The sequence below is a fragment of the Haematobia irritans genome, chromosome 1, assembly GCF_050003625.1.
Source record: "Haematobia irritans isolate KBUSLIRL chromosome 1, ASM5000362v1, whole genome shotgun sequence".
Classification (NCBI taxonomy): Eukaryota; Metazoa; Arthropoda; class Insecta; order Diptera; family Muscidae; genus Haematobia; species Haematobia irritans.
Genome location: NC_134397.1, coordinates 279657305 through 279669859, shown reverse-complemented (window position 1 = coordinate 279669859; position 12555 = coordinate 279657305). Strand labels below are relative to the sequence as shown.

At 33.8% G+C, this 12555-nt stretch overlaps 1 protein-coding gene across 1 annotated transcript; it reads right to left on the bottom strand.

The window, feature by feature from the left end:
• Nucleotides 1-7141: 7141 nt before the first annotated feature.
• Nucleotides 7142-8897, bottom strand: bap (NK3 homeobox bagpipe). The gene is made up of 2 exons (XM_075288622.1): nucleotides 8371-8897; nucleotides 7142-8269 (listed from the first exon to the last, which is right to left on the bottom strand). Exons 1-2 carry the CDS (start codon nucleotides 8822-8824, stop codon nucleotides 7422-7424), a joined length of 1302 nt encoding a protein of 433 aa, XP_075144737.1. The 5' UTR covers nucleotides 8825-8897; the 3' UTR covers nucleotides 7142-7421.
• Between the last annotated feature and the right edge of the window lie 3658 nt (nucleotides 8898-12555).

The window sequence follows — 12555 nt, the reverse complement described above, 5'->3', positions numbered from 1 at the left end:
GTTTGGTGTCGTTTTTTAATGTCTTCTGTAGTGGTCAACGGCAGTCAAAATGATTATAGAAATCAAATCTAAGGATCCTGTACGCATTTTTAGAATTTACTACGTTTTTGATGTTTTATACAAGTGTATGTATATACGTATACGTTTTCGACTTTTACAACTTGCAAAAAAATGCTACCCGGACCATCTCTATGTACAACACACCCAGCCCCATTCAAATATTTGCTACGACCACACTGCGTATAATTCTGCATTTGCAATGAATTAATTTAGATCAAAGCACTTTAAACAATAGGCAATCCTAGAAACTTAAATTGCCGAACAATGTGCAAAATTACAAAGCTTTTCACAGCATCAGCCATTCGGCAGATGCGGCAACAATCATTGAACATCGAGAGCAAAAAGTCTAATAAATTGGAAAAGATCTTAAAAACGATTTATGGAGCACATCAGTCTTGAATGGTCATAGAATTGTTTTCGAAAATGCATTCCACTGCAAAATGCAGATGTCTGCCACTGTGATTACACAAAAGTCCAGAATCTAATAATGGCTAATTATGGAGCATTTTTGTACTCAAGACGCAAATGAAATACGGCACTTAAGTATTTTTTAGTTGCACTTAAGTGGCTCGCCTGCTCGGTCGTTCCGATTCATATTGATCCATTGGATGGGTCAAGGCTGTTTCTGTTACTTTGTCCTCTGATCGACGCATCAAACACCATGCCTACCCCACCGCAAATTAAGTTTAATTTTTTTTTTCGATTTTCTGTCTGTTTTTGCTGAGGCTAAGTTGGAAAAATCCACTTTAGCTGTACTTAAGTAGAGACACTTATGAGTTTCTTTTCTAAGTGGTATTGCAAAAATGTTGAAATGATTTCATTTTTCCTTTGAGTGAACTTAAGAAATTTTAAAAGCATTACGTTTTTTTTTTTTTAACTTATGGTATTTACACTAAACTATGAAATTTAAAGGGTAAAAATTTTCTTATTTTCATTTTTCAATGGTCATGTAAGATATTTACCGTTCAAGTGTCTTAACCATTTAATTTAATTTTTTTTAATATTTATAATTCTGACAAAAAAAAATATTCAATTAAATTAATGATAGTCAACTTCACTGTTCCATTTCCAGAGAAAAAAAAAGTAAACTGTTTATGAAAATGCATGGTAATGAGCTGATATACTTTTTAAATGATCTAAACGTAAAGGAAAAATAGTTGAAAAATCAATGATGTTATATGTACGGTCATTATAACCACGTTTAGTTCATAAAATATTTCTTTGAGCTGTGGAAAATTGAAATAAAAAGTTATACAACTTAAACATAAAAAAAACATAATTTTTTCTAAAGAAAAATGGTAAATTTCGAATTAGTTTAACTTGGGACTTTTTTTCTGTGTAGCAAGTTTTTATTGAACTTCTTTATACTTGTATTAAAATTGTTTAAAACTTTCTAGCAATTGATTCTTATAATACTGAAAATGAATTTGTTATTATTTTATATAGTTTTAATTTCTACCTGTTCATTGCAGCCTCATTTTTTCCCTGCTAGCATCCTTTTGAGGTCTGAGGACTAGAAAAAGTCACTGGGGACCAGACCTGGAGAATACGGTGGGTGGGGAAGCAATTCGAAGCCCAATTCATGAATTTTTGCCATCGATCTCAATGACCTGTGGCACGGTGCGTTGTCTTGGTGGAACAACACTTTTTTCTTCTTCATACACGCAAAGAAAAAAAACGTTTGGAAAGCTTGTACCGAAAACGTTTTTCTTTTGTTAGAGTTTTTTGAATTGCTTCGAAAATTTTAAACTTTTATCACCAAAAAAAATCGTTTGTTACAAAATTTTTACTTTTTCAATAAAAAAAGTTATTTTTGAAACAACAACACAGTCAATTTCGTTTATATCAAACACTGTTCTTTTCTGACTTTAGGTCTTTAATAAGACACATTTTACAGTTCAAAATTTAATATACTACAATGTAATGTTGAAAATTTTTTTCGGAATCTTCCGAACGTATCTGAAATATATGTAAAAAAATAAAAAAAAAAAACTTTGGTCGAAGCAGGGATCGAACCCACGACCCTTGGCATGCAAGTCGGACGTAGCAACCACTGCTCCACGGTGCCAAACTAAATGTTTGTTTCTGTTAAATAAACTTTGTTTATTCGGTTCGTGGGCGCCGCAAGCTATGCTATATAAATATAACTTATATGGATAATTATCTATCGATGACCATAACAGGTACATAGCTCAGTGGTTAGTGTGTTGGCTTACAAAGTGCGTGGTCCGCGGTTCGATTCTCCGCCCAGGCGAAAGGTAAAAAAAAAAATTTAAAATTTATAAAATCGTATAATTTCTTCTACATTGTTGGTATTACAGGAAAATGTGTTAAGAACTAAAAAACCTCGTGGATGTGGAAAAGATGTGAGGGAAAATGCAATTAGCAAGAAAACAATGTTTTTTTTTTGGAGTTTGTCTTTATGAAATTGTTTTTACATCCTGGAAAAGAATAAACGTTTATCACAAAAATTATATACTTTTCTTCCAAATACACTTCCATACAGCGAAAAGCAAATGAGAAACGAACTTTGTTTGTCTAAAATTTCGTTTGGGAGGAAATAATTATTTTTTTGCGTGTATGGGGCCATTTTGCCGCGATTTCGACATTCAAACGCTCCAATAACGCCATATAATAGTCACTGTTGATGGTTTTTCCCTTCTCAAGATAATCGATAAAAATTATTCCATGCGCATCCCAAAAAACAGAGGCCATTACTTTGCCAGCGGACTTTTGAGTCTTTCCACGCTTCGGAGACGGTTCACCGGCCGCTTTCCACTCAGCCGACTGTCGATTGGACTCAGGAGTGTAGTGATGGAGCCATGTTTCATCCATTGTCACATATCGTCGGAAAAACTCGGGTGTATTACGAGTTAACAGCTGCAAACACCGCTCAGAAACATCAACACGTTGTTGTTTTTGGTCAAATTTTGCACAGAGCTTCCGCATATCCAAATATTGATGAATGATATGACCAACACGTTCCTTTGATATCTTTAAGGCCTCTGGTATCTCGGTCAACTTCATTTTACGGTCATTCAAAATCATTTTGTGGATTTTTTTGATGTATTCGTCGGTTGATTTCCCTGGGGCAGAGTCCGGAAACTCATTATCAAACCAAGTTTTTGCTTCCACCGTATTTTTCCCTTCAGAAAACAGTATTTTATCAAAACACGAAATTCCTTTTTTTCCATTTTTTCACAATAACAAAAGCTGCTTCACAAAAAAAAAACTCGCAAAAATGATACAAATTTACCTTTACTCCAATTCGCATATATCGACCTATAATTCATAAATGCAGATTTGCGAAATTGTATGCAATTTAAATATTTCCAATATTTTTTTTGGTAACATTGGGGTCCGTCCCGGTCATTAACCAATTTAAATTTTGAGTATAGACATTTTGTGAAAGTTTAAAAAGGTTTGTCCAAATGGGTTCATATTTAAATATTTGTATACACGCAAAAAAATAATTCTTTCCTCCCAAACGAAATTTTAGACAAACAAAGTTCGTTTCTCATTTGCTTTTCGCTGTAAGGAAGTGTGTTTGGAAGAAAAGTATATACTTTTTGTGATAAACGTTTATACTTTTCCAGGATGTTAAAACAATTTCATAAGGACAAACTCAAAAAAAAAACATTGTTTTCTTGCTAATTGCATTTTCCCTCACATCTTTCTCACATCCACGATGTTTTTTAGTTCTTAACACCTTTTCCTGTAATACCAACAATGTAGAAGAAATTATACGATTTTATAAATTTTTAATTTTTTGTTACCTTTCGCCTGGACGGAGAATCGAACCGCGGACCATGCACTTTGTAAGCCAACACACTAACCACTGAGCTATGTACCTGTTGTGGTCATCAATAGATCTGTTGTGGTCATCAATAGATAAATATCCATATAAGTTATATTTATATAGCATAGCTTGCGGCGCCCACGAACCGAATAAACAAAGTTTATTTAACAGAAACAAACATTTAGTTTGGCACCGTGGTGCAGTGGTTGCTACGTCCGACTTGCATGCCAAGGGTCGTGGGTTCGATCCCTGCTTCGACCAACGTTTTTTTTTTTGTTTTTTTTTACATATATTCCAGATATGTTCGGAAGATTCCGAAAAAATGTTCAACATTACATTGTAGTATATAAAATGTTGAACTGTAAAATGTGTCTTATTAAAGACCTAAAGTCAGAAAAGAACAGTGTTTGATATAAACGAAATGGACTGTGTTATTGTTTCAAAAATAAATTTTTTTATTGAAAAAATAAAAATTTTGTAACAAACGAATTTTTTTGGTAATAAAAGTTTAAAATTTTCGAAGCAATTCAAAAAACTCTAACAAAAGAAAAACGTTTTCGGTACACGTTTTCCAAACGTTTTTTTTTTTCTTTGCGTGTATGAGAATATAAACCTTTATATGGCTCCTAACATATTTGATTTGTGTTAAAATGGTATCAAACATTTTTGTATATATATTTGTGAATGGTATAATATAGTCGGCCCCGCCCTACTTTAGACTTTCCTTATTTGTTTTTTTTTTTACATATATTCCAGAAGAAAGAAGAAAAGTTCTTCAAAATTGTTCGTAGTTTTTAAGAAACAACTTCGTAGCTTTTATGAAAAAGTTATTTACTTTTTATGAAATTGTTAAGTATTTTTAATGAAGCAATTTCGTACTTTTTGTGAAGAATGTTCGGACTTTTAGAAAAAAAATTTTATAATGCAAAGTGCATTTGGTTGTAGTAAGTTTTTAAGTTTTCGAATAAATTTTAGTGTAGTTGCTTCTCTTTTATTCATATCATGCTGTCACCCAAATGAGAAGTAGCATACATAAATAAAAAAAAATACACTCAAGCAGATTATCAAAGACAATTTTATGTCGTGAACGGAAATTTTAGAACTTCAATGAAACTTCTTAGTTATTTCAAAGAAACTGTTTCGTACTTTATATGAAGAAATTTTAACGCAGAATGTGTCGTAAAATATTCCTAAATTCGAAGCCGTTGCTTCGGACAAAAAACTATAATTCGGACAAAAAACTATAATCTGTCACGAATCTGCCTTCGGAATCAAAAGGCTGATTAACCGAAACCGAAGCATTTTGAATAATTTATTTCATGTTGAATTGTCCCAGTGTTGAATTTGTCTCAGTCAAAATACAACGTAAAAAAATTATAAAAAATCCTTTTTTGTCATTATAATATCAAACTATTGAATTTTGAATACTATAAAGTCTGTTAGTTCTAAATTATAAAGAATGGACTAAATTACCTTATATTGTTGATTTTATGCCTTTGTTGAAAAAATTGTCTAATATTGAACAAAAACACACCAAATTTTTTTAATTACAAATTTAAGGAAAATAATCGGCTTCGGCCACAAAAAAAAACTCGCTTCGGTCGAGCTCTATCATGAAATTTTGAAGAAAGTTTCGTTAAAAGTACAAACTTTTCTAGAAGTCAATGTAGAATATTTCGTAGACGTTTCGTAAATTCGTAAAATGTTCTTCGTAAAATTTATGAAAATGAATGAAAATTTCGTTGAATTCAGGAAGAATAGTTAATGAAGAATGTTGCGTAAAATTAATGAGGAGTAAGCTTATTGGTCGTACCTATAATGTTTCAATAATTTTTCTTTAATCAGTCAATTTACGTAGCATAAAACATGCATATCGTTGGAAACTTTCATAAACTTCATGAATATCTTCACCGTTTAGAATTTTGCGGGAAATTTGCATATCAGATCATCTCAACATGTGATCATCATCTTGATTGCCAAGTTGATGGTTTTTGTTTGGATTTCATCAAATCTGCGAAACTTAATTGTGAAAATTGAAGTTGAAATTTTATTTTCATACTCGTTGTTTATGGCATTTTCATTATTTTCATTTGTCTGATTGTTTGTTTTTACCATGCCTTATTTTTCCCCCAATTCAACCCTATTTGGCTGCTGTTGTTGATGATATTCTTGTCGTCGTGATTTGAGATGTTTGCCTCAATGCAAACAACAGTAAAATCAATAGACCTCGAAGATTTTCTTGCCATCGTTTATAAGAAAATATTCCAAAGCAAATAAATTATTGTGGATATTTGTAGATTCGATTAAATGTTGATAAATATGAACAAGTTGAAATATTGAAAATTAGAATCTAGAAAACAATAAAGCGCAGATTAAAGCAGCACTTTCATTAACTTTTTCAAAATTGGCTGTCAAATAACAAACGATTTTGTTAACATTTTTATTTTTTTTTCTTTAATTTATAGTTCAGCAAAGTGTTCGTAAGGAAAAAAGTTAACTTAATTTAAAATGAAATATTTAAGTCAAAGGTTGTAAATACTTTTTGGTAATGTATGATAAAGGTGTGATAAAAACCATATTTTTTCTTTGCAAAATTTACACTAAAAAAAAACATAATTTAACAAAATTTTGATTATTTTTAGAAAATTTTAAGTAAACATTATTACAAACGCTGACATCACGCCGATGTCACAAAAATAAATAATATTTTTCGACAATTTATTAGACATAATAAATTTTTGAACTTCTTAAAGACAATTTTGTACTTTGAAGGAAAAAATTTGAGTTCAAAATAGCAAGAATGTCTTTAGTGTCATACGAAGTTCCAGAAGGGCGCTTTTGTAGTAAAATTTATAAAATTTAAAGAAGTAATGAACTATTTTGTGAGAATTGCGAATTTTGTAAATTTTTATGCTTCATTTGTGTATCATTTTTTTCCATTTTTTAGGTCATTTAACTAACGTACGCAAAACATTATCAGAGTAAAGGAAATTTTCTCCAAACATAATGAACTAAACTAAAATTAAATTGGCTTTAGTTAAATAGAGGATCCACTTTTTTTGAGTGTAACGTGTGTTCCACATTGTCTGTACACCGAAAGAATTCTCTTCGTTAAACTTACGAAACATTCTTCATTAAGCTCGTTTTTGTTGGGAAAGAGTGAAGTTCAATCACTACAACTTCAAATTATGGGCTGACTTATCAGACGTATCCGCATCTGTAGAATATTTCCCAAAACCAAAATTTACACATTTGTTTCTTTTCAATGTAATTTTATTTTTTTTCACATTCTCGTCCATTACAATGAATTTGTTGTCTTCTTAAACACTAAAATAACTCAATAAAACTTAAAAATGAGACTATCTATAAAAAAACTTACACAATTAATCTTTGGCTTCTTTAGCTGTATACATAATTCGGGCAATATGCTTCTATGCCTGTCCACTTAAAAAATTCACTATAAAATTAAAATACTCTAAACTATTAAATGAAAATTATAACTTTTCTATCACAAGACACAGATATTATTCTCCTTCAGCCTCAAAAAACGCACTGGAATTTCTTAGTCGATTTCCACATTCTCTTCACAATCTTCAGACCCCGACTGCGTTTCACTGTCCTGATCCATAGACAAATCGTATTTGGTAGTACAAGTGCGCGTTGCAGTATTTTGGGGTGTTGAATTATTAACGCCGGAACTTTCGGTAGGACTTGAACTTGGTGTGCAGTGATTTAGGTGGGTTGGTGATGACGAGGCTGATGAAGTATTCAAATAATGACTTGCTGAACTGTTTCCAATTGGTCCTTGCTGACCATGTCCATTCGAGGGGGGTGGTATAGGTTGTGGTATTTTACCACTGGTTGCTGTTGCCGCATGGGGGTATGGGAAGTAAGGAAAAGGCATTTGGGGAACTCCTACACCATATGCCATTTGTAATTGATGCCTGTAGATATTCAACAGAGTTGGATCCAAGCTATGTGGATATCCTGCAGCTGCGGCATGGGGAAACATATGGGCGTATGTGGTGGTACCATCTTCCCTAACCAAAACCTGTACTGGTACACGTTTGCTGGCGGCAACATTCATGAGAGCGGCTTCATGCTGTTGAATTTGTTTACGCTTGGTCTTGTATCGTCGATTTTGGAACCAGATTTTTACTTGTGTCTCCGTCAAACGCAGTGTCTTAGCTAATTCGGAGCGTTCGGGGCCACTAAGGTAGCGTTGTTGAGCAAAGCGACGCTCCAGTTCAAAAACCTGAGCATGACTAAAAGCGGCTCGCGAACGTTTCTTGCGAGCTAAACTGCTCGATTGCATGTCATCTTGAAGGGGTGACAAGGAACCATCATTTCCGGGAGAGGTATAACGACTCGATGAGTTATTACCAGACGATGGGGGAGGAGAGTCACAATCTAAAATAACAAAAGGAAAATTCGCAAATAAGTATCTTGTACGTCTTTCAATTTGTAATGTTCAATGTGGCTTTTTACACTAAACAAAAATTTGAACTTACCCGAATCATTGCTGGCACAACGTCTCATATCCAATGGACACTCAGAGCGGCTACCTGCTAATACAGCTGCCGCTGCTGCAGCTCCAAAATATCCCAATTTGTGTGAAACATAATCCGAATGGTGATGGGTATTATTGTCCAGGTTGACGGCTGCTGCTGCTGCTGAAGCGTAGAAATGGGATCTATAATTTCCTGACCTTAAAGCTGATTCCATTTTCACATCCGATGGACTGGGATTCGATATATTATCCGACATAGATAGATTACATTTATAACTAGAATCACTACTGCCACGCATATTTACAGCGGATAATTCCAACTCGGAATCTGTGCGTGACAGTCGGCGCTCGTTGGCATGATTGCGCGTCAATATGTCATTAATCGAGAAAGGAGTGGTTAGCACTTTACCGATACCAGATATAGCACTATTAGCACATTCCATATTTGTTAACATTTTCGGAATTTTGTTTTCTTATTTTATGAATATTTTTATTTTCTTTTTGTCTTTTGCTCGTCTAAGGTCTTTACTTCACAAGGAGTACTCAGCGTTTGTTGATTATTCTCTGGTTTGTTACGCCTTAAATACTGATCGTACTCTCCAAACATTATTACTCGAAATGAACTACTCTTGAGATGTTTTGTTCCTTTTTTTGAACCATCAAGTGGCTGCTCTATTTTAATACCAACAACCCTACTAGAGATGTGTCCATGCAAACGAATACTGCAATCTCAGACCTCCCCCTTTGAGTGAATTTCCATTGAAACTCACGCATAGCGCATGTGCGCACAATCTGAAGGGAGGCATTGTTACTGATGGTCACTCTCTTATTTGAGTCACATTTACACCATCGACAACTTTGGTTGGTTGGCTTCTTTTTCGTCATGGCATAACCAGAAGTCAACAAGTGCCACTGAAATACTTCTTGAGACGTTCAAGTGACATACATATATTTTGTTTTTGTTACCTATTACCTCTCACTGATGGAGAAGCATAAACAAACTTGCATCTAGTGGGGTTTATAATAAAATTTTGTTGGTGCATCGAAAATAAAAGGATAGAAATCCTTGTTTATGTTATAGCAAATTTGTTTATTTAAAAAAAAAAATCGTTTTCTATTTAAGGATTTCGGTACAGTTTATGCCAGCTCGTGATGGTATTCCAAAGGGGTTTATATTTTACCATTTAGTTCGAAGAAAATTGGAATTAAAATCTCTGATCACGGCGATTCTTAAGTTCGACAAAATATTGTTTATCTCAGTCATAACATGACCGAATCCAAGATTTTGTCTTTACACTAATGCTTTTGGTATTGATTCTGGGTCAAAGAAGCATAGAAATCAAGTAAGGAAACATTTAAGACATAATTATTGATTTTTTCTTTATGTGCTATCAAAGTCCTTAAAAATTTGCTAAGAACAATTTAAATTTCTAAATTCAAACTAGACTCCAAGTAGAAATTATGCTATGTTTCGAATAAAGAACACCATTAAAATAAAGTATGAAAAAACATCTCGTATCTTAAACTTATTTTTGCGATTTCATTAATTTTGAAGAATTTTTTGAATTTTTAAAATCAAGTTGACCTTAGTCAAACAAAATATCCTTTCATGTAAACACAGCTATAAGAATCACCTAACTATAATGATAAAACGTCTTTATTGAAATGTTTATCGACTTTTGTCCGTAAATGGGAACTCGGTACATAATTTTATGATTTTTGCACAGGCTTCTGCCAGACTTCTTTTTAGTAAGGAACTTAAACTTACATGAAATTGGCAGCCAACGTAGAGGGTGCATTATTTTCCAACATTTTAGCAAATGTTAATGGGGTAAAATTTTTTACTACTTTTGCCTTTTCCGATTTATTGGATGGGAAACAGTAATTCTTTGTATGTTATTATAATAAAGGGTGATTTGTTAAGAGCTTGATAACTTTTTTTTTAAAAAAAACGCATAAAATTTGCAAAATCTCATCGGTTCTTTATTTGAAACGTTAGATTGGTCCATGACATTTACTTTTTGAAGATAATTTCATTTAAATGTTGACCGCGGCTGCGTCTTAGGTGGTCCATTCGGAAAGTCCAATTTTGGGCAACTTTTTCGAGCATTTCGGCCGGAATAGCCCGAATTTCTTCGGAAATGTTGTCTTCCAAAGCTGGAATAGTTGCTGGCTTATTTCTGTAGACTTTAGACTTGACGTAGCCCCACAAAAAATAGTCTAAAGGCGTCAAATCGCATGATCTTGGTGGCCAACTTACCGGTCCATTTCTTGAGATGAATTGTTCTCCGAAGTTTTCCCTCAAAATGGCCATAGAATCGCGAGCTGTGTAGCATGTAGCGCCATCTTGTTGAAACCACATGTCAACCAAGTTCAGTTCTTCCATTTTTGGCAACAAAAAGTTTGTTAGCATCGAACGATAGCGATCGCCATTCACCGTAACGTTGCGTCCAACAGCATCTTTGAAAAAATACGGTCCAATGATTCCACCAGCGTACAAACCACACCAAACAGTGCATTTTTCGGGATGCATGGGCAGTTCTTGAACGGCTTCTGGTTGCTCTTCACTCCAAATGCGGCAATTTTGCTTATTTACGTAGCCATTCAACCAGAAATGAGCCTCATCGCTGAACAAAATTTGTCGATGAAAAAGCGGATTTTCTGCCACTGATTTTGGTAATAAAATTCAATGATTTGCAAGCGTTGCTCGTTAGTAAGTCTATTCATGATGAAATGTCAAAGCATACTGAGCATCTTTCTCTTTGACACCATGTCTGAAATCCCACGTGATCTGTCAAATACTAATGCATGAAAATCCTAACCTCAAAAGAATCACCCTTTATAATGCTTAATTTTCAGATATGTTGAGGAGAAGGATACCTTTCCTTGACAAACCACACTTAAAATTCACAAGAAATATAGAAGAAGATACACCCTCTCCCGCCGTATTTGTACCTATAAACGAAAAATAAAGTAGTCCGATTTGTTTAAAAGAATTCAAATCTTTTCGAATTTGTTTTCAGCACGAAGGATATAGTTGACTAAGTTAACGCAAAATGTTCCTCCAAATACGCTTCGGAAGGCGCAGCGAAGCGGGCCGGGTTACGCTAGTATTATAATAACATACAAAGAATTACTGTTTCCCATCCAATAAATCGGAAAAAGCAAAAGTAGTAAAAAAATTTACCACATTAACATTTGTTAAATGTTGGAAAATGATGCACCCTCTACGTTGGCTGCCAATTTCATGTAAATTTAAGTTCTTTACTAAAAAGAAGTCTGGCAGAAGCCTGTACAAAAATCATAAAATTATGTACCGAGTTCCCATTTACGGACAACCCTCTACTTTCAATTTAAGACAAAAAAAAAACGGACAAAAGGGAACCCTCTCCCCACCTTCGCTCCACTCCGACCTGATATCGGACTATCACGTACCCTATATTAATTTCGCAACTACTCAATGGTCCCTATAAATTCTATCGAAGTAAATCGATAAAGTTTATTTCCATTTTCTCCTTCCCCAACCAGATATCGAAAAATCATATACTAATTTAAAAATTATGTATAAATTTAATCACCCCTCCCACGTCCCTGTAAATTTCAAGTAGATCGGAGATGTTTAAATTTTGCTCTATTGTTTTAAAAGGACGTCACTTTCCCCGATACAATATCGACACCCCTAACCTTCCCTGAAAATTCTTGAAACTTTCCTTCAAGTGTGGGGCAAGGAAGGTTGCCTCTTCGTTCATAACCTTCCCCCACTGCTTTTGTAAATTTCAAGAAAACTTAAATTTTTTTTTGTAGTTTTAGAGGAGGACCTCCTCCCCGACCAAATGTCGAAAAGCGTATCTTTTGTAAACGTCCCAGAAAATCTCAATAAAATTATAAGCCTAAAGGGGCGGCCTCTCTTCCGTCCAAATATCACAAAATCAGGTATCAACTATTACGGTTGACGGAGAATACGATCTCTCCCCAGTCCTCTGTAAATTTCAAGTAACTCGGTAAAGTTTAATTGTTTCTCTGTATGTACTTAAGAGAAGCGGATGTCTCCCTATGCCCTTTTATTTTTATTAAAAAATCAGGAACCTGATATAAATTTCGTAACCCATTTTTTCTGTAAAATTTCAGTCGGGAGAGTTTAGTTTTGTTTGAACTTAAAAAAAAAAAAAAAAAATTTGGGCAAAGG